Source organism: Cavia porcellus, unplaced genomic scaffold (assembly GCF_034190915.1).
Source record: "Cavia porcellus strain 051 isolate PalLab524CR breed Dunkin Hartley unplaced genomic scaffold, mCavPor4.1 scaffold_24, whole genome shotgun sequence".
Classification (NCBI taxonomy): domain Eukaryota; kingdom Metazoa; phylum Chordata; class Mammalia; order Rodentia; family Caviidae; genus Cavia; species Cavia porcellus.
The window spans coordinates 12893609-12915553 of NW_026947507.1; the positions used below are offsets into that span (position 1 = coordinate 12893609).

The 21945-nt window shown below is 40.8% G+C and overlaps 1 protein-coding gene and 1 pseudogene across 6 annotated transcripts in view; both read left to right on the top strand.

The window, feature by feature from the left end:
* Positions 1-21945, top strand: part of Casp3 (caspase 3) — a 59918-nt gene that overhangs the window by 15631 nt on the left and 22342 nt on the right. For 4 of the 6 annotated variants that reach the window (XM_063234675.1, XM_063234676.1, XM_063234674.1 and 1 more), the window contains exon 7: positions 1634-3386. The exons of 1 other annotated variant lie outside the window; for it this stretch is intronic. In XM_063234675.1, coding sequence (XP_063090745.1) covers positions 1634-1863 — 230 coding nt within the window. In that variant the 3' untranslated portion in view covers positions 1864-3386. Of the gene's footprint in view, positions 1-1633; positions 3387-21945 lie in introns of those variants that run through there. One more of the 6 variants, XM_063234677.1, reaches the window with a different exon arrangement.
* Positions 9084-13077, top strand: LOC100718586 (large ribosomal subunit protein eL15-like; annotated as a pseudogene).

Here is a 21945-nt window from a genome sequence, read left to right on the forward strand (position 1 = left end):
TAGAAAGAAACAGAGATACATTAAGCCCTCCACCCTCTTATATACAGTTTTGCTTTTTTGCATTTCAATGTGTCATTTATGGTCTGAAAATATTAAGTGGAAAATTCCAGGAGTTAACAATTAATGAGTTTTAAATTGAATGATATTCTGAGTATTGTGATGAAATCTCAGCCCATTTCTCCTGGGACATGAATCACCCTTTCTCTGGTGTACCCATGTTGTTATTCACTCAGTGACCATCTCAGTTAGCAGATCGATTACCAGCCAGTACAGTACTCGTGTTCAGGGTCAAGCAGTAATGTTGGCAATTCAACATTACTGTGCTAGAGAAGCCCTAATAAGTACTTTAAGTGAAAAGTTGAAAATTCTTGACTTCATAAGGTAAGAAAACAAATCTATGCTGAGGTATTTATTATAATAATAATGAATCTCTGTGAAATTATGAAGAAGCTAAAAGAAATTCTTGCTAGTGTTGTTGGCATACATCAGATTGCAAAAGTTATGATTACAGCATAAGGTAAATGCTTAGGTAAGTGGTAAAGGCATTGTGGGCAGAAAGCCTGAACCTGTGTAAGTGTGTACAGTGAAAAAAGCAAAGCTCATCGAAGGTTCAAGCACCCACAGGAATTGGAAGGAACAGATCCCTTGAGGATAAGAAGAGAATAATGCATGCTTTCTGGGACTTTTTGGAAGGTAGGAATTAAGCTAAACATGACTAATTCAGAGAAGGTAGATGTAGAAGTTAATTAGGAGAAAGTAAAGAATTTAAAAGTATTATCAGAATACACTGACCTCCACTTTTTTGTGACTGTTACCAATATCATCATATAAATAAATGTTGGATTATGTTCACTTATATACCAACTCGGGTGTCAGAGAGTTTGCAAACGTAATAAAAGTGTTTTTAAGCAATGTTACATTTTTAAATGTGCTCAGTATGGTTTCCTTTATTCTTAAAGTACCATTTTAGGCAAAAACACTTCTAAATTAAATGCAGTAGGTGTAGGAGTTTATAGAAAAAGATTGCTATATAATTTTCCCTTTTTGGATTTTCTGATTATTATACTTGATTCAGATGTTATTTATGAATAAATTAATATTCTTAAATGTGTAGGCATACATAACAATTTATTTATCTAACCTAATATTTAAATAAGATGAAATCCTCTGAGTTGGTGATACATGCCTGTAAGACTAGGCTATGCTACATAGTTCAAGGCCAGCCTGAACTATATGAGATCCTAAAAAAGCAAAATAAAATGAAATCTGATTGAAACACCATGCAACTTATAATTGTCTGTTTTATGTGTCTTTGCTTTTACGTCTTCTTATGTTTAGCATGTTTACTTGTTCCTCCCTATAAGAAAGGACCTATTTGTCCCTCCCTGTGCGAAGCCTAGATAATGTAGTTCACAGTTCTTTCCCTGCTCAAAGCAGAAGTGTATCGCTAATATATTTTTTTCCCCATCCAGCATCATTTCTCCTAAAACCAAAGGTGTCATTTTCTTTTCCTTTTATGGCTAAGAAAGCCTGTGGAACTTTATGCTTAATTTTATAGATGTGATTATATAATAATGTATAGAATGAGCTAAAATCAGATATCCATGGTATTTGGGTATATTTTTCTTTTTAGGTTACTATTCTTGGCGAAATTCAAAGGATGGATCCTGGTTCATTCAGTCACTTTGTGCTATGCTGAAATTGTACGCACACAAGCTTGAGTTTATGCACATTCTTACTCGGGTTAACCGAAAAGTAGCAACAGAATTTGAGTCCTTTTCCTATGATGCCACTTTTCATGCAAAGAAACAAATTCCATGTATTATGTCCATGCTCACAAAAGAACTGTATTTTTATCACTAAAAAATGGTTGACTTTTTTATGTTAATATACCAAGTGAGGAAACAATATGAATGATACTGTATTTCCTTCTCTAATTGAATATTTCAGGACCATACCATTTCCCTAGCAAAAGACCCACCATGAAGCTACCTCAAACTCAGAATCAGGTAGTTGAAATTGAACTTAATTAGGAATAAAGAAATATGGATATTGATACAATCATTATGAAAATAAATTATTGTGACCTTATATCTTCATAATTAGCAACATTTTGATGTATGCTATGAATTTTCAAATAATTATGAGGAAAATAAACATTGCAGTAGTGAATTTTAATGGCACTCCCCTACACATGTAAGATTGTGTACTCTTTTTCTTAGACTATAGAAATGATGATGTGTGCTAATGTATTTTAGACCTTGAAGATCCATGGATATGTTCAAAGGCTTGAACCTTTATGTTAGAACTGATATAGGAAAAAAAATCAGCTGCATTTTTAATCACTTATCATGGCTATAGCTCATGATATTTGTTTTGAGCATGTGTTTCTTTTAAAAACATGTCTATAATTGATAAGGAAAGAATATATTTAAGAGAAAGTATGAATACACTGAATTGATTCTTTTAAGGCTAATATGCAATATTAATGGAGAGACAGAGTCATAACTACAAGGTGCTAAGATCTGCCAGCATTTGTTATTGCACAAATCAGATGAAATTTACACACCAGCAAAATGCTTGAAGATCTACTACATAAAAGCCTCAGACTGTTACTAGAGGGATATGAAGAAGTTCTGCAGAAACATTAAAGTATTGTCTGTATAAGAAACAGTAAAAGTAAGGAAAAAACAATAAGTGGAACTTCTGGGCAATCCGTAATTTGACAGAAGATGGTTTGAACATGAGCAGTGATGTGGCTCTATCCAAACTTGCAGAGCTACAGATACCACTTCAGAAAAGTTCTGCCAGATGATTTCTTCAGGAGCATACACTCCAAAGGCATGTGAAAAAGTGAACCAAGTGAGAAATTCCTAAAATGGAGCTTTTCCAAAGAGCCATGAAAATTGTAGTATTTCTTGTAGTATAATTTTTAAGCATGCTATAGTCAGTTGAAATTTATAATCAGAGGAAAAAATAGTGGTAACATTTTGTACTGTTATATGAAATGAAAGAATCATTGCACATAGAGCTTTAGAAGCATCCAGCGAAAACCCCTCTATGCATACGGGAAACTACAGGCTGCAGTTCAGCCCCAGCTGAGGAGACCAGGCTCCAAGGCTCCTGGCTCATGGAGGTGGTTGACACAGCGACTGCACCTTGCCTCACAAACTTTCAGTGACTTTTCATGTGAACTTCCTTTTGGCTCAAGAAAGGAATATACATTTACAATTGACAACTATTTATTTTGATAAGATCTATTAACTTTTTCTAAGTAAATGCAGCATGTAATAATATCCTAAAATGGGTCTTTGTGTGAGAATTTTGTAAAAGTTTTTTAATTTGTGTTTTTATTTCCAAACATAAATTCAAACTTAAATTACCAATGTGTTTGTGTTTTTTTGTTGTTCCTGTTGATGTTTTTCATAGTGCCCTACTAAATGGGTGTTAAAATATTTAAAAATTTTTTTTCATTTCAAAGAGAATAAACCCAAACTGAACAAAACAGAATAAAGCTAATCAGAACAGAATAATGAAAGCAAAACAAATCTGCAAAGCAAGATAATAGAGAATCAGCAATGGCCACCATAATGTCTATTGTTTTCTTAAAAATAGCCATCCATACTGTTAGAGTTTTTCAGCACAATAGGGAAGAAAAACGATACCTTCATTGAGGACATGAAGAGGAGTCCACAACTTGTGGCAAGAATTGGGCTTTTTTCCTCTGACAGAAACAGAGGCAGGCTAAGGGGCATGTGAACTCTGACCAGAAGTTGCGCTTCAGCAGGCATTGATGTACGAAGAACTGATTAAAATTCTCTTTGCATGAATAGAAAAGGAAAGAAGAACTTATAATCGGGGATGAAAGGGAAGGAGGAAGAAGTGGTCATCACTTTGCCTTCTGCCAGGTTAGACCACCACCATAATATACAGTAATTTATACTAGGGAAATAATCTTTCATTCCCAATCTTTCTGTTGTTAGGCGAGGGCATCGAGTCTCTCTTGACTACTTCCTGCTGTATGGGGACGTCGTGTTGAGAATCAGGAGGGTTGACAGGATGCTATGATGCCCATGTAGAAGCTAGTATCAGATGTTTCAGCCCAGATAAGGAGTTCATAGTCGGTGAACGCTCACATCCTAAATGGGTTGACAGGATGCTATGATGCCCATGTAGAAGCTAGTATCAGATGTTTCAGCCCAGATAAGGAGTTCATAGTCGGTGAACGCTCACATCCTAAATTGGAGCAATAAAAAGGCAAGGTGCTATGAGGCAAGGTGCTGGTTGGTCACTATCATAATGAAAGGACTCAGCAGAGGTGAAAGGAGAGCTGTCTGTTATCTGAATGTGTCGTACCAGGACCATGGTGAGGAAGAAGATGACTGACAGATTGACAAATTACTCCATTTTGATTAAGTTCCCTTATCCCAGGTTTGGACATAAGGTCTAAGGTGACAGTAGGGAATCTGAAAAATGAGTGCAGAGTTGGGAGGGGTGTAGTTACGGGAGGCAGTTAGTTTCCCGTCTGAAAGGATAAAAGTAAAAGCATAAGTAAGACTTGTCCTTGGTCCAGGGTCTGAGCTGGAAAGAATAGGAAGCATGAGAAATATAAGGCCTGACAACTGAAGCATGTTTGGGAAATTACAGACTAGAGGTGGGGAGGGCTGTGACTGCATACTGTAAGTGAGAGGAGAGCCCAAACTCAGAGTGGTCTCATATGTAACTAAATAGCTGAAGGTGGAGAGAACTAAGATAGTTGTTATATAGAACAGTATGAGAGCAATTTTACGTATAATGTGGGAGACTAGGAAAGACTACCAAGAATACTACAGTGAAAAAAATAGCTAATAGAATGTAAATGATCAGGAACCAAATAGGATAACAAAGCATGACTTAGTCTGAAATTTGTGGCTGTGGGCTCTTGGTAAAATGGAGACAGGTGGGAGACAGGAGATATGATGACCACTTAGGATGTTTAGGGTCAAGGAAGTTTGGGTTAGGAGGGCACCACTTAGCCTGAGTGACATGCAACCAGGATGACAGTGCAGCGACCTTGACCACCATAGGAGTTGCAAGGAAGACCAGGTAGGAGCCACTATACTTTGGCTGTAGTCCTGTGGACTTAGAAGATTTAACATAAATTAGACCTCCTGGGGGTATGGGAGAATCTGGTTTGGTCTCATCAGAGGTCTGGGGAAGACAGACTGGCATGTTGTCATAACAAGTTTCAGGAATGAGAGAATTGAGATGTAGGCAGCAAGAGGAGAGAGTCTTTTGGAGGCAGGAAGATTAAGTATGTTTTTATGAGGCCATTTGCCTTTTCTACTTTTCCTGAGGATTGTGGATGGTATGGAATGTATAGGCACCAGGTAATTTGTAAGCTTGAGGGTACCTGTTGAGTGATTTGAGAAATAAAGGCTGGACCATTATCTGACTGGATATTCTGAGGTAGATCAAACTTTGGAATGATTTCTTATAACAGGACTTTAGTGACTACATCAGCAGGTTCCCTGGTTGTGGGAAAGGCTTTTATCCATCCTGAAAAGATACAGATGAAGACATTTAAGAGATTTTTGGCAGGGCATGTGTGTAAAATCTATCTGCCAGTCCTGACGGGGGGTATGTCCATGAAATTGGTGAGTAGGAAGCGAAAGGGGTGGTATGTGTCCCTGAGGAGAGGTTTTAATTCAGAGCATGACTAATCTGAATGATGATAGCCTTCACAAAAGAATGTGTAGCTACTGGGCCTAAGAGTGTATGTGGAAACAATTGCATAAGTCAGTTATGGCGTCTAAGGCCTGCTGATCTGGGAGGACAAATTTTGCTCCCTGGGAAATACATCCCTGTGTGTAATTTGATCTATGAAGCAGTTGTTGGTGAGTAATCTGTATGACTCTTGACTGGTTAACTATTGCATATCCTGCTCTCTTCTGATTGTCTTGTGTTTGTTGAACTGCCATCTGTGAACCATGTGTCAAACGCTAAAGAGAGAGGTGTGCTACTAATGTGAGGGAAAGGGGTGGGAATCGTCCGTAAGACCTCAATACAGTCGTGGTGAGGATGATTTTGTGAGGTGGGAAGCAAAGTTGCTGGGTTGAGATAACTACTAGTTGCAATAGAGATAGAAGGGTTCTGAGAGAGGGCTAGATGTACCTGTTGTAAGTGAGAAGGGGTAATTAGGGCAGGGAGTGTCTTATGTGAGATAAGCTCATTTAAATGATAAGGTGAGTATATTGTAATAGATTGTCCGAATGTGAACTTTTTAGCTTCCTGTGTCAGTAGGGCTGCAGCCACAAGGGCTCAGAGACAAGGTGCCCATCCTCAAATTGTTATCTAACTGTTTTGACAAGTAGGCTACCGCTTGAAAAGAAGGTCCCTTTTTGTGTCCTAATACACTACAGCATTGTGATCCTGAGAGGTAGTGTACAGAGTGAGGGGTTGGGTGGGATCAGGAAGGGTAAGGGCTAAAGCCCGTAGGAGAGCCTCTTTTAGTTTATGAAAGGAGGTGTGTATGGGTGTAGTGGGGTCTAGGGGTTTTGACAAGGAAGCCTTGGAAGCTCTAGTAGAGGGGTTGGGCTATAGCTGCAAAGCTAGGAATCCACAGGCGAAAGAAGTTACCTAAAACCAGAAAAGATAAAATCTGTTGTTTGGTTGTGGGCACCTGAAGATCCCAAAGGATCACCTTATGATCTATAGTAATGAAACAAGTGGCAGGAGTAAGAGAGAGACCCAGATATTTTACCTTTGGGGCTTTAGCAGGAGAAACCCTGTACCCCCAAATGGAGAGAAAATTGAGGAAACTGTCTGTATAGATAAAGTATAACACAGGAGAAGATCATCAATGTATTGCAGGAGAGTGCTGGATTTGAGGTCAAGAGCTATAAGGTCAGTGGCAAGAGCTTGGTTAAAGAAATAAGGATTATCCGTGAACTCTTGAGGGAGCACTGTCTAGGTGAGTTGTTGAGACATGAGAGTGTCTGGATTAGTCCACATAGACACAAAGAAATCCTGATACTCAGGGTGTAGGGGGATGATTTTTAAAAAGCATCTTTAAGATCTAGAACTGTGAAGTGAGTGATAGAGGGAGGAATATGAGAGAGGATGATATAAGGGCTGGGCACCACTGGGTGAATCAGGTAACAGCATGATTGATAACCTTAAAGTCATGTACCAGACAATAGGATCCATTAGAGTTAAGTACTGGGAGAATGGAGGTATTGTAAGTTATTGTGAGGTGTAAAGTATTGTAGGTTTGAGAAAATCATCATCTGAAAGATGCTTGATTATAGGCTTAAGCCCTCACAGATGTTTGGGGGTAATATTGGGGAAGGCAAGGAAAGATTGAAGGATTCCTGAGCCGAATTAAAATAGGTATAACATGGATGGTGCAGGTGGGGTTAGAAGCGTCCCAGACTATGGGATTGACAGGGGAAAGAGGAAAGAAAGGGTTGGGTTTGTAGTTCATTTGTGATGGTGTTGAGAGGACAAGAGCTATGGAGAGAAGATAAAGGAGAAGTTAAGCTTTTGGAGGAGACCCCTGCATAAAAGGAGTATGGGACATGTTGGTATTACCAGAAAGCGATGGGTGAAGAATAGAGTTTGGAACACGCATGGAATGGGCCCTTCTTGAACAGACTGTGTAGGTTGGCCATCAACATCCAGTATAGAGACTGAGGATTTAAATAATGACCTGAAAACTCGGGAAGAACACTATATGTCACCTCTGTGTCTACAAGTACAGGAAGTGTCTTACCAGAGATCTCCAGGGAGGCTCGGAGCTCTGAAAAGGATATCAATGGGAACTATGAACTCCAAGCCCCATCAATCTTCTTCAGCAGCAAGTCCAAGTAGGTCAGCCAGAAACAAATCCAGTGGCGACAAGATCTTTTGTGAGAGCAAGGAATTGGAGGATGGCTTACTTGCTCTCTGGAGGCCAGGACAGTTGTTCTTCCAATAGCCCTTGAGATTTCAGAGGGGGCAGGGCCCCAGAGGAAATCGTGGGTTGGGACATTCTCTTGCCCCATGTCCTTTTTTGTCACACTTGAAGCATGGTCCAGGAGAGGCTCGGGCAGCTCTGCCTTGTTTCAGTTTATCTGTCTTAGGAGCCCCAAATACCACTGCTAAAAAATCCAATTGATATTTAGCAAATTTCTTTTTCTGTGCCTCTTTTTTTCCTTTTGAGTTTTATCTGTTGTTGAAACCACAAAAAGCTATATTAAGAAGGTCTCCTAGGGGAGCAATGAATTTAGCTCAGTGGCATAAACACCTGCCTGGCAAGCACGAGGTCACGAGTTCAATCCCTGGTACAAAAAAAAAAAAGTACCTGAATTGAGCTGGGGATTTAGCTCAGTGGCATAAGCACCTGCCTTGCAAGCACACAGTTGTGAGTTCGATCCTTGGTACCAAAAATAAAAAGGTCTCCCTGTGTGGTTTGAGGGCCAAGTTTAGCCTTTTATAGTTTTTCATGAATGTCAGGGGCAAACTGAGAAATAAAATAAGAGTTAATTGTCATTTCATAAGAGTCTGGGTTTACATTAGTCAACTTAATTAAGGTGTCCCTAAGATATGTTAGTCACGTAGCAGGGTTTTTATTAGCATCTTGGACCTGTTTTAAAAGCTTGTTATAGTTAGTATGCTTGTGAGCTATTTTATTAAGCCCCACAGTTATGCATTTAATCATCTTACGTACTTTATAAGAACTTTCTCCATTTTGGTAATCCCAGTTAGGATTCTGTTCAGACACTGTAGTAGGCCCAGGGTCTTTCTCAGCAGTGTTTGCTTTATGTCTATGATCAGCTTCCTCTCAAGCTGCTTGCGGTAGCTGAGCCCACTCTTGTGAGCTGAGGGTGGTGTTTAGAATTACATAAACATCACTGAAGTATAAATCATAACAATTAGTTATAAATTAAAAATCTCTAATATAATTTTGAGGGTCAACAGAAAAGGAACCTAATCCATGGTAATCTGAGATATGTTGGCCAGGGGAAAAGGAACATGAATGTGAACTAGTCCCTTGGGACCAGCCTATTCCCAAAGGGGGAATAAGGATTGAGGCTCAGAAGGCGGTGGAGTGGGAGTTGTAGATGGCCACCGAGCAGCAAACTACCCAACAGGTGTCTGTGGGCGGTTACAGGGTGATCAACCATAAAATGGCTGCTCATCACCATGTGTCAGAAGCACAAGGTAGTGACTGGTTACTGTGTGACCTGCAGCAAAATGGCTACTTCTGGTTACATGGTGAAGGAGCACAAGATGGCACCTGGCCATCATGTGACCTGCAACAAGATAGCTGCTGCAGATACATAATGAGGGACCACAAGATAGTGGCCATTTACCCTATGACCTGTCACAAGATGACAGTGGACTGTCACATGGTGGGGGACCACAAGATAGAGGCTGTCCTCTATGTGGGCAGCAGCAAAATGGCTGCTGAGGACCATGAGGTATGGAATTGCAAGATGGTGGTCAAATGCCATGTGGTCTGGTAGTTGGCTGAAACATGTAAGACAGAGTGTGGTGAGCTGGCTGGGGGAATGATGACACAGGAGCTGAGGAGAAAGAAGAGGAGCTGTCAGATGGGATAGATGGCCCACGTTGAGGGGATTGAGGAGGCTGAGATTGGAGAGTGGAAGTAAGGGAAAACTTAGAGGCTACTGGGGGTGAGGAAAGGGGGAAAGGATGAAGCGGGGAGCTCAGAGACCTCTGGTTGAGAAGCCCGAGGTGTTTGGGCTTAGGGATCTGAGGGAGGGGAAGTAAAAATAGGCACATCATCTAAGGGATCTGGTGTGTGTGGGGGGGAGATCCTGGTGGAGTAGAGTGAGCCAGAGGTACTTGGGCTGCTGTACATGACTGAATGAGAGAAGGACATCCTCAGAGTGAAAAAGGCCTGGACTAAGGGATTTCTACCAACTTGCCACTGCTGTGACAAAAGTTATATAAATCTTAAAAGACAGAGGAATCAGATGTCCCCCCTTTAGGCCATGGGCTGCTGTCAAATTCCTAGGTCAGCCAAGCCACCTGGCAGTAAAAGATCAGTTTTTTGTTTTTTATGGCTTTCCTGAGGCCAAAAGCACCAAGGTTATGAACCAGGCCCCCCAGAGGTGTGTTTTTTGGGGGACAAGAAATAGTATCCCTCATAGTGGCCGAATTAGAGGTGAACTAAGAGAACAACTCTGCCTTGGGATGTAAGAGCTTTAGTCCTGCCCAGGAAGTGTGAGAGCTGTCCAGGGTCACACTTATCAAAGGAAGTCTCACTTGTTTTGAGAGTGTGACAGAGAAAGCCCCAACACCCATTCTCATTGGCCTTCAAAAAGAGTACCAGGGGAAGGAGAGTCCCAAACAAAGGGTAACAGCTCTGCCTTGGGCTATCTAGCCTAAGGACCATGAGAGCTGTTATCTTCGTCCAGGGGAGAGCAAGAGGTTCCCCAATGTGAGCTGATGTATTTCTCAGGCTGAGAACAGCTCTACCTCTGTCACCCAAGGAGTGAGAGAGAGCTGTTATAGACTAAGAAATTGAGACAGGAAACCCCAGACAGAAAGGTGACTCACCTATGACAAATAAGGTAGATCGGTGTTGGGTGCAGGCTAGCAATGGCAAATAGGCAGGTCCCAGGGGAAGGGAGGGTAGCTCATAGGCAGGGGAGCTCAAAACTGGGGGTGACCCCCAGAAGCCAATGTACACTGCCAATCTGAGTTGCAAGGCACCAAAATGTTAGGATTTTTTTTTTTTAAATAGAGAAGCAAAAAGACAGAAAAAAGAACACTTTTATTGAGGACATGGAGAAGAACTCACAACTCATGGCAGGAGCTGGGCTTTTTTCCGTTGACAGAAACGGAAAGGTCTGAGGGGTATGTGACCTTTGATCAGAAGTAGTGCTTGGGTGGGCATTGATGATGCACAAGGAACTGATTAAAATTCTCTTTGCATGCATGGGGGGGGGGATTGAAATCAGGGCTAAAGGGAAAGAGAAAAAAGTGGTCATCACTTTGGCCTTCCACCAGGTTAGACAACCACCATAATGTCCAGTAATTTAATACTAGGGCAATAACCTTTCACATACCGTCAGACATAATAAAATCAAAGGAAAACAAAACAAATCCAATCAAAACAAAATAATGAAATGTATTTAAAAGAGACTAAAACCAAACAAATAAAACAAAATAAAGCCAATCAAAACTAAACAGTGGCCTTTCATCTGGTAGCAGCCATCAGGTAAGCCAAGGTGGGTGCATACAAGTACGTCCAGAAGCTATGAAGGAAGAAACAGTCCAATGTGATGCATTCTTCTGAGTGCCAACTACTGGCAGTACTGCCAGCTCTCTGTGCTTCACAGGGCTCCGCACCCCATCCAGCCTGGTAAAGCTCACAGATTGGGATACAAGGCCAAACAAGGTTATGTCAAATATGGGATTTGTGTGCATTAGGGTAGTCGCAAATGTCCAGTTCCTAAAGGAGCAGCTTGTAGCAGGCCTGTCCATCATGGTGTTAACCAGCTAAAGTTTGCATGCAGCCTTCAGTCTGTTGCTGAGGAGCAAGCTGGATGCCACTGTGGGGCTCTCAGAGTACTCAATTCTTACTGGGTTGGTGAAGGTTCCACATACAAATTCTTTGAGGTTATACTCATTGATCCATTCCACAAAGCCTTTAGAAGAAATCCTTGACACTCAGACTGGTTTGGTGAGCCAAACCAGTCCATGAGCACATGGAGATGTCTGAGCTGACATCTGCAGGTCGCAAGAGTTGTGGCCTTGGAAAGGGCCACAAGTTCCACCGCACTATTGGTGGTTCTCGCCATGCAGCTTGGAGAAGGTGTAATACTCTCCAACTCTACCGTAACTGCTAATATAAGTGATGTTTGTAAAACTCATAACCCTAATAAACAATTTAGGCAAAAAAAAACCAGTGACAGTAATACAGGATTTCAAAACAGGATAGTAGGAAATCAATAGTGGCTACCATAGGCCACTTGTTATCAAGGCCTCTTATTATCTTCAAAACTGCTGTCCATAACATCAGACATAATAAAATCAAACAAAACAGAATAAAACCAAAACAGAACATTGAATAAAACAAAACAATGAAGTGGAATAAAACAGTGCACAATATTGGATTTCAAAAACAAGGCAGAAGGAAATCCCTCATATTTACTATATTGCACATTATTATCCTCCTAATAGATGCTCAGACTACTGGCTTTAGGCCTACAAAGTCCAACAAACAATACAAGCATTAAGTTGTTTTGGCACCTCCATTACTATCAACTCAACTTGTCTTCCTAATCAGCCAGTTGCTTGCTTACAGGGAGAGCAGGGGAGTGTTGTTTCCCTACCTGCACACCGGTTTGCTCACAGTCAGGGCAAATTGGCTTGTTTTAAGCCAGGCCCAGCATGGCTTTCACTGACTCACAGGAAGGGAAAATTGGATTGTTTTCCCCTCAGACCCCACATGGCTTCTGGTGGCTCACAGGAAGGGCAAATTGGGTTGTTTCTCCTCCTGCGCCCCACATGGCTTGCAGCAGCTCACAAGAAGGGTGAATTGACTTGTTTCTCCTCTTGAGTCCCACATGGCCTGCAGTGGCTTATGGCAGGGGCAAATTGGCTTCTTGTTACTCCTACCAGGCCCAGCATGGCTCTGTTAAAATATTGTTAACCAAGAGCTTAATCTGGAAGAGGCAAATAGAATGCATCTGTGCTCTAATGTAATACGTTGAAGTGCTGGCTAGTGATCAGAGAGCTTATGTTTCCCAAGGAAAATGGACAAGTGAGATTGGGGTAGGTTAGATTTTATTCTAATAACTTTTGGGTGAACATATTATTTTTGAGTCAAAAACAAATTGTAACTGGGATTTCCTTTTACCAAAGAGCAGAGGAGCAGAAATGACTGAGATTATCCCTGTTTAAAGCAGTGGCTCTGGAGTGGAATAAGAAAAGACTAGCCTCTTCTAATCTTTGTGCTGTATAATACAGTCTCAATATTAAAAAGGAAAGAGACCGACAACCAATAGATAAATGGACCAAGGGCATTAATAGACCACAAAAAAGAATAGACATCCCTTAAACTCAGGTAAAGAGCTTCATCTCCATCATAATAAAAGCATGCCGATAATACTGTTATCATCTGTCATCTATCAAAAATATCCAAAGTTGGATAGTATACTATTGTCAAAACTATGCATGGGGGCCGGGGATTTAGCTCAGCGGCATAGGTGCCTGCCTTGCAAGCAGGCAGTCGTGAGTTTGATCCCGGTACCGATAAAAATGAAAAAAAAAAAAAAAAAAAAAAACAACTATGCAGACTTGTGGAGAAAAATTCAACTTTCTTTCTTTGCAAGTACTAGTGCGTAAATTCAGGGTTTCTTCACTCAGATACATCCGCACCCCTTTTTAATTAATGTATATTTTTGAGGCAAGATTATGTTATCGCAAAGTTGCCAGGCTGAGCTCAAAGTAGCAATCTGTCTGTCTCAACCTCCAGGAGTGCTGCAATTATTATTTTTAACATAGCAACCCCATTTTTTGGAATCCGGCCAATGCTTATACCTGCACAAATAAAAATTATACACAAGACTTTCATCTCAACATTGTGTTAATGGTTAAAAATGCCATCAACCTAGCAATAAAGAAGACAGATTGAATACACTTGTATATCCACATACAGTTTGAGAGAGGAAACCATAAAAGAGAAAGTAAATTGAAAGAATTGTGTTTATTTTTGTTTGGTTAAGATTTAAGTATGAATGAATGCCAACAGCAGGTATATTGGGGTTCTGTAGAGACCCAATCAATATAAAATGTATATAATTACACAAAGCAATTTATTGGGTAGATTTACAGGATCAAAAGTGGGAGAATGAGGTAGAAGAATACAAAATAACCATCTTCACCCTACAAAGCAGTAGAAGGTTGAAAACGTGGACTCTGTGTAAGTCTGTCAGAGGCTGATGATTTTGTGCTGGCAGGTTGAAGAACCTAGACCAAAGTCCAAAGGTAATGACTACTGGAATTATTCTAAAAAAGAGGGCATATTACCTTCTTTCCCTTTTTATTCTGTCCATGCTACATGCCTGTTGATTGGTGTCACCCGCATCTGAGGTGTTTCTTGCCCCTTCAATTTGCTGGCCTACGTGTTAATTACCCACAGACACATCCAAAACTATACTAATGTAATAGGTGGTTCTTAAGTCAAGCTAACATATCACAACAGTCACATCCAATTAAGAGAAACATTGAAAATATTGGAAAGAAAAGTAACTGACAATCGAGAGTTCCTGAGAACTCTTAAGAAGGATAAATCAACATAGTTTGGGGTACAGCAGGGAAAAGAGAAATTTTTAAAAAGTATGAAAGGCTAGGTACTAATGAAGCCATATTTGTACGTTTTGTGGTTAGGAATTTCTTTATGGTATCTTCTATATTTTCTGTGAAGCAGAAGAGAAGAGGTTACTCAGAATTGAACTGTTGTTAATGAGATTAGGAGTTAGAAGAGTAAAGAAATTTTGAAATAATCATCAAGAGCTGGGGGAGTGAGCTGGCCAGGAAAGATTTGTAAGGTTGTGGGGAATTTTTTTTTTTCATTTTTTTTTGTCTTTTTCGTTTTTATCGGTACCAGGGATCGAACTCACGACTGCCTGCTTGCAAGGCAGGCGCTTATGCCGCTGAGCTAAACCTCCAGCCCCTGTTGTGGGGAATTTTAAAATGAACAAATTGCAAATGTGCTGTCATGTCAGCGGGTTCCATTGTGTGATTTTTATCTAGTAGCACTCAGTTGCTTCCATATTACCTTTACCAGCTTTATCCAACATTGAGCTTATACCTGCATTTATTAATAAAGAGAAGCCACAGGTATCAAAGTTCAGCCAAAGTATTTAATGAATCTGTCTGTTATTTTTCTCATGTTGCTGAGACAAAATACCTGACACTCAAAGTTAAGGAAGGAAGGGTTTATTTAGCTCAGTTTGTGCAGGTTTCAGCGCACAATCAGCTGGCTCCAAGGCAGGGAGGCATGGATAAAGGGCAACATTTTGTGGCAGCCACAAGTGGCAAAAACAAAAAAGGGGAGAAACATGTAGGCCCTTGAGTGTGGCACACACACAACTGTATATTGGGCCATGAGTCATTCACAAAGTCTAGAAGCCCTCCTCCCTGACTGCACGAAGCTTTGTGGCGGACATCTACACTCAAACTGTAACAGAATCTAAGTTGAGTAAAAGAATAATATGTGTAATTGTGGTCAGAATTGAAAGTGAGGCACATTTCAGCACAACAAGATGAGACTGTAGAAGAATGAAGTACCATTTTGGAAAAGAATTCACATTACCGAGGTGAGACACTGTCATTCTTCTGAACAACTGGCTATAAATTAGGGATTCCCACCCTTTTTAGATTCCAACAATTTACTAGAACAGCTCACAGAACTCTGGTATATACATTCCCCAGTTTCTAAGTAATACAACCAAAGAACAACTGCCTAGGAAAGATGCATAGAGCAACGTGTGGCATAGAGTATACATGTTCTCATCTGTGGGTGCAGTCTCCCAATACTTTGATGTGTTCACCAATCTGGGAATTGTTCAAGTTTTCTGGCACATTAGAGAAGCAAAAAGTAAAAATGAAAATATCAGGTTTATTGAGCATGTGGAAAGGAGCACACAACCCATGGCAGCTGGGCTATCTCCTTTGACCTGATACAGAGAGGCACAGGGTTATATGACCTCTGATCAGAAATGGCGCATGGGGAAGACACTGATGATGTGTGATGATTGGGATTCTCTGTGCACAGACAGGAAGGGAGTTGCAATTAGGGCTGAAGAAGGAGGAGGAAGTGGTAGGCGTTCCTGCTTTGCCCTTCTGTCACGTTAGACCACTACCATAATTGTAAGTAATTTATACTAGGGTGGAACCTTTCATTCCCATCTTTGTGTTGTTAGGAAAAGGGTGAAGACTGTCTCTTACTACTCCCTGCTGGACGGGGGCATTGTTTTGGGATTTAGGAAGGTTGGTAGGATGACGGTTGATGCCTGTGTAGCAGCTGGTACCAGGTGTTTCGGTCAGAACAAGGAGTTTCTGGTTGGTAAATGCTCATATCCTAGATTGGATAAATAAAAAGACAAGATGCTATGAGGAGGCAGGCCACTATCATATTTAAGGGATCTAAGAGAGGTAGAAAGAAAGGTGTCCTTGATCCAAATGTATCCTTTCATCAGGCCTTTGGTGAGGAAGAATCTGAAAAATGAGCATGGAGCTGGGAGGGGTGAAATTACAGGAGGCAATTATTCCCCCATCTGAAAGTGAAAAAGGACTAACTTACAATTTTTCCTTGGTCTAGGAGTTGAGCTGGAGAGAATGGGAAGCATGAGAAATATAAGGCCTGACATCGAATCATGTTTGGGAAATTACAAACTATGAGTGGGGAGAGCTGTGGCTGCATCACTCTAAGTTAGATGAGATCCTAGCCCCAGAGAGGTCTCATGTTTAGAATGTAAGATATTAGGAACCGAACAGGAAAACAAAACATGACTTTGTCTGAAAGTTGTGGCTGTGGGGCCTTGGTGAGATGGACATGGGAGATAGGAGATGAGATGCACACTCAGGATGTTTAGAGTCAGGGGAGTTAGGGTTAGGAGGACACCACTCCACTTTGGTCGTAGTCCTGTTGAGGGATCTGAGAAATAAAGGCTGGACCATTATCTGACTGGATATTCTGAGGCAGACCAAATCTTGGAATGATTTCTTGTAACAGGACTTTAGTAACTACATCAGCAGTCTCCCTGGTTGTGGGAAAGGCTTTTATCCATCCTGAAAAAGTACAGACAAAGGTAAGAAGATATTTAAGAACTTTGTGTCAGAGCATGTGTGTAAAATCTATCTGACAGCCTGACGAGGGGTGTGTCTGTGAAACTGGTGAGTAGGAAAGGAAGGGGTGGTATGAGTCCCTGAGGAAACGTTTTAACACAGAGACGACAGGTATGAGTAAGCTGTTGAAACATGAGAGTGTCTGGGTCAGTCTACATAAACACAAAGAACCCTGATAATCAGGGTGTGGGAGGATGGTACAAAAAGGCATTTTAAAGGTCTAGGACTATGAAGTGAGCAGTGGAGGGAGGAATATGATGGAACCTAGTACAAAGGTTTGACACCACTAGGTAAATTGGGGTAACAGTGTCAATGATTACCCTAAGGTCTTGTACCAGACAATAGGACCCATTAGGCTTGAGTACCAGGAAAATGGGAGTATTGTAAAGTGACTGGAAAGGACTGAGAAAACCATTGTCTAAAAGTTGCTTGATTATAGATTTAAGCCCTTATAAACATTTGGGAGCTATAGGATATTGGAGAACACAAAGGAAAATTGAAGGATCCCTGAGATAAATTAAAATAGGTATAACATGGGTAGTGCAGGTGGGGTTGGAAGTGTCCCAGACTATGGGATTTACAAGGGAAGAAGGGATAGGAAGGGACAGTCTTGTGGCACATTGTGATGGTGTTTGGAAGACAAGAGCTGTGGGGAGGGAGAAGGTAAAGGAGAAGCTAAATTTTTGGAGGAGATCCCTACCTAAAAGGGCTGTGGGACATGTTGGTATTACCAGAAAGCTATGGGTGAAGAAGAGAGTTTGGAACCTGCATGGAATGGGCCCTGCTTGAACAGGCTGTGTAGGTTGGCTGTTAACATCCACTACAGAGACTGAGGATTTAAATAATGACCTGAAAACTCAGGAGGAACACTGTATGTCACCTCTGTGTCGACAAGTACAGAGAGTGTCTTACCTGAGGCCTACAGTGAGACTTGGGGCTCTAAAGACATATTAAAGGATGTTGTGGGCCCTGAGCCCGCAATCTTCAGCACATCAATCTTCAGCAGCAAGTCCAAGTAGATCAACCAGTGATGAGTCTGGTGGTGATGAGATCTCCTGTGAGGGCAAGGAGTTAAAGGATGGCTTACCCAATTCTCTGGTGGCTAGAACAGTTGCTCTTCCAATGGCCCTTGAGATTGCAGAGGGAACATGCTCTTGCCCAGTGTCCTTTTTTTGTCACACTCGAAGCATTGTTTGGGAGGGTCTCAGGCAGCTTTGCCTTGTTTTGGTTTACTTGCTTAGAGTCCCATGTGCCACTGCTAAAAGATCAGATTTTTATTTTCTCTTTTTGAGTTTTATCTCTGTTGTTAAAAACACAAAAATCCATATTAAGAAGGTCTCCCTGTGTGAGGGCCAAGTTTAGCCTTTTGTCTTGAGATCTGGCCTACAAAGGAAGGTATCTGTCTCCTCCAAGGTCACAAGACATCTATCTGGTCCTCTGTGCGGGCTCCTTTGAGGCCCTAGCACTGTCTGACTGTGTATAATATTTTTAACTGACTCAGTTGCCTGTAACATTTTTTTCCTCTAAAGAGGTAACCTGAACTGCTCTGGGGAATAATGAACAATGACTGATCCCTGGCTTCTTCAGGCTGAAGGGGGTTGAAGTTGTCAAATAGCAACCAAGGATACTCTGCAGAGCTTTTAATTAGTGGCTTTCAGGAGATAACAGACATATTCATCTTGGGTAGGCATACATCTTTAAGTCTAGAGGAGACAAAGCAAAGAATCAATAAAGTATGCATGGACCAAATAACAGAACAGGATAATTATGAGTATAGTTCTGCTAATGGCTTCCCACAAGGAGGATAAGGATAAAGTTCAGAGAATTTTAGAAACTGACATGTCATTGATTTGTGATACACACATTTAGTTTTTACAATTGCATAAATATTTCCTGTGCTGTTAGAATGTCTAATGCCATTTGTTTTTGGAGGATGGCCTGTTTTATTAATTTTACCTTTTTTATTTAGGAGAAAGATTAGGGCGGTATCATTTAACACCTGTTGAATATAGTTAATTATGACTTCAATATGCATCATATAACCTTTTTCTGGAAAAGATCTGGTGGGTTCCAGTAAAAGGAATTTATAATTATCTCTACATTTTAGTTGTTAAACATCCAAAAGAAAAGACTGATAAGTACAGTGTAGTAGAGGCAATAAGCTTAACATAGAACATTAAATGGAACTGTTATTTTCTATTAACCATGGATGATTTAACATTTGCGATGACATTTTGTAACACATGTCCTTTAGTAGGATGTCATTGAAGAAATTTGTGGCATTGTTTAGACTGCTCAATATTTAAGTATCTCTAAGTATAGTGGCACATATATAACATTTAAAAATTATCATTTGACTGGTGACCTCATGTTGACTTGACTTGAATCTCCTGGCTGAAGCACAGGAAAAAGAAAGATGTCTGGATCTGAAAGAAAATATTTATCATCATAAACAATCCCAAATTTATATTTGAAGGCATAATTTTATATTTGAAGACATATAAAAGATATTTATGCCTTCAAATATAAAATTGGGATTGTTTATGAACTTTAGTTAGGGTGTCTCCCATAAGATTATGATTATTGGGGCCTCTAATTAATGAATAAGAACTGGTTAAAGTTACCATGTAGCCACTTTTCTATCCATCAATTGAAGTCTTGTCCAAGCTCTCTTAACCCCAAGGGATTTTGTTTAACCAATTTTAGCATTTTAGTATATCATCTGAGGGTAAAAGTCAGGGGAGGAAGGGAGAGATCCTGGTGGAGCAGAGTGAGCCAGAAGTATTTGGGCTACCGTACAAGACAAAAATGAGAGACATGTACTCAAAGTGAAAAAAAATAAGGGGTTTCTGCAAACTAGCCTCTATTGTGACAAAAATATAAATAAAAGGTCAGCTTTTTGGTGTTTGTAGCCTTCTTGGGGCCAAGAACACCAAGGTTATGAACCAGGTACCCCAGAGATAACGTTTTGGGGGACAGGAAATGGTGACTGAATTAGAGGTGAGCTAAGAGAACAACTTTGCCTCGGGACTTAAGAGCTTTAGCTCTCCCCTCAAGGAATGTGAAAGCTGTCCCGGTTCACACTTATGGAAAGAATTCATCACCTGTTTTGAAAGTGTGTCATGCAAGATCCCAACATTCTCATCTTCTCATCTCAGTCACTGAGAGTGTAGGGTGGGGCCCCAGAGAACAAGAGGGTAACAGTTTTGCCTCAGGCTGTCCTGCCCAAGGAACATGAAAACTGCTATCGCTGTCCAGGGATGGCAACAAGTAGGTTTTCTGATGCGTGCTTGTGAATTTTGAAGGCTGAAAACTTTGCCTTGACAATGCAAAGAATATGAAAGCTGTTATCCACCGAGGAGTGGAAACAGAAAACCTCAGAGGGCAGCTCACCTGTGATGAAGGAGGAGGGTTGGTGTTGGATGTAGGCTAACAATGGCAAATAAGCAGGTCCCAGAGGAAGGAAAGGTGGTTCTTAAACAGGGGAGCTTGAACTGGGAGCAACTCCCAGCCAACGCACTCTGCCAACCCAAGTTGCAAGGCACCAAAAATGTTAGAGTTTTCTGGTGCAACAGAGAAGCGAAAAGTAAAAGAAGAAAACAACAGGTTTATTGAGGACATGGAAAGGAGCACATAACCCATGGCAGCTGGGTATCTCCTCCAACCTGATCCAGAGAGGCGGAGGGTTATATGACCTCTGATCGGAAGTGGCGCAGGGGTGGACACTGATAATGTATGAGGAGCTGATTGGAATTTTCTTTGTGCGCAAACAGGAAAGGAAGTTGCAATTAGTGCCGAATTAAAAGGAGGAGGTGGCAAGAGTTCCGGCTTTGGTCTTCCATCATGTTAGACCATGCCATAATTGTACAGTATTTTCTATTAGGGCAAGAACCTTTCAGGAATTACCTGAATCTCCCTGTTCAAGATTTTTTATAGAACTCAATGTCTAGCAATTATGTCTTTCCCAACAGTCAGGGTGGATGGAAAGTTCCAGTGTCCTATTTGATTTTTCTGGCAACTATTCCCATCATGAGACAATCTAGAAGACCCACACTAAGTCACCTTATTAATGTAAAGTAGTGTGGTGTAAGCTAACAGAACTTGTTAGGAATTATAAAACTCACTTCTACCACTGAAGAAATCCTAAGGCTTTTTGGAGCTCTGTGCCAGGAACTGGAACAAAGATCAAGTATATTTATGATCTCACACGTATATATCAAAATCTAATAAATAGGAACTTCACTCCATTCCTTTAGGCTGTACTTACAGTGCTTATGTTTGGTAGGTGAAAATAGCTGGCCAGAGCAGAAGCAGCTTAGTAGCAGTAAAAGATGGAGAAAGGAGGAGCCCACGTGGGAGGTGGTGGAAATGACCAAGATTTGTAGAGTTGGAAGATGATTGTAGAGAAGCCAAGAAGAAGACAAAAGCCTCATATTCTGTAAAATGTCTGTCTAGTAACATCTAACAATCTCTTTAAGTGAGCTTGTATCTCCATAGCCTATGTTCATATATAATATTTGGTTGCTTGACCTTCAAATTCTCCAAGACTCTTACTAATTTTTAAAGCTTATGAAAAAAACTGATGATTCTTCATAAAAACTAAAAATACATTCTTGTTTCCAATTTTTAACCAGAACGTAATATAGTCAAAAGCGCAAAGCAGAAATATCAGTACCCTATTGTCGCCAATGCTGCTATATCTGCATTCCAAACATTTGCCTTCCGGGTCATTGTTGTTGATGCAAATACTGTGCAAATGGAAAGGACTGAGAAATAGCTTGCAAGTAGTTTCTGTTGAGAGGTTTCATTTTTAAATGGACAAGAATGAGTTCCTTGACTGCTAGTGTGCGTGGTGGAGACAGTCTGTGCACCAAAACCTTGCAGTGCTCATACAGATTCGTCCTGCCTCTCCCATTTCCTGCCCTACCCTGCCCTACAGCTCCAGTCCTCTTCTGTTAACACCCGACCTGGAGTGAGCTGTTTCAGATTTGTGTGGCATTTGCATATCACTGCGATCTGACTCAACACTTCTTTAAAGTCAGCCTTAACATCCACCTTGACTGGAAACAGACTGTGAGAGTCATGTTGGAGTCA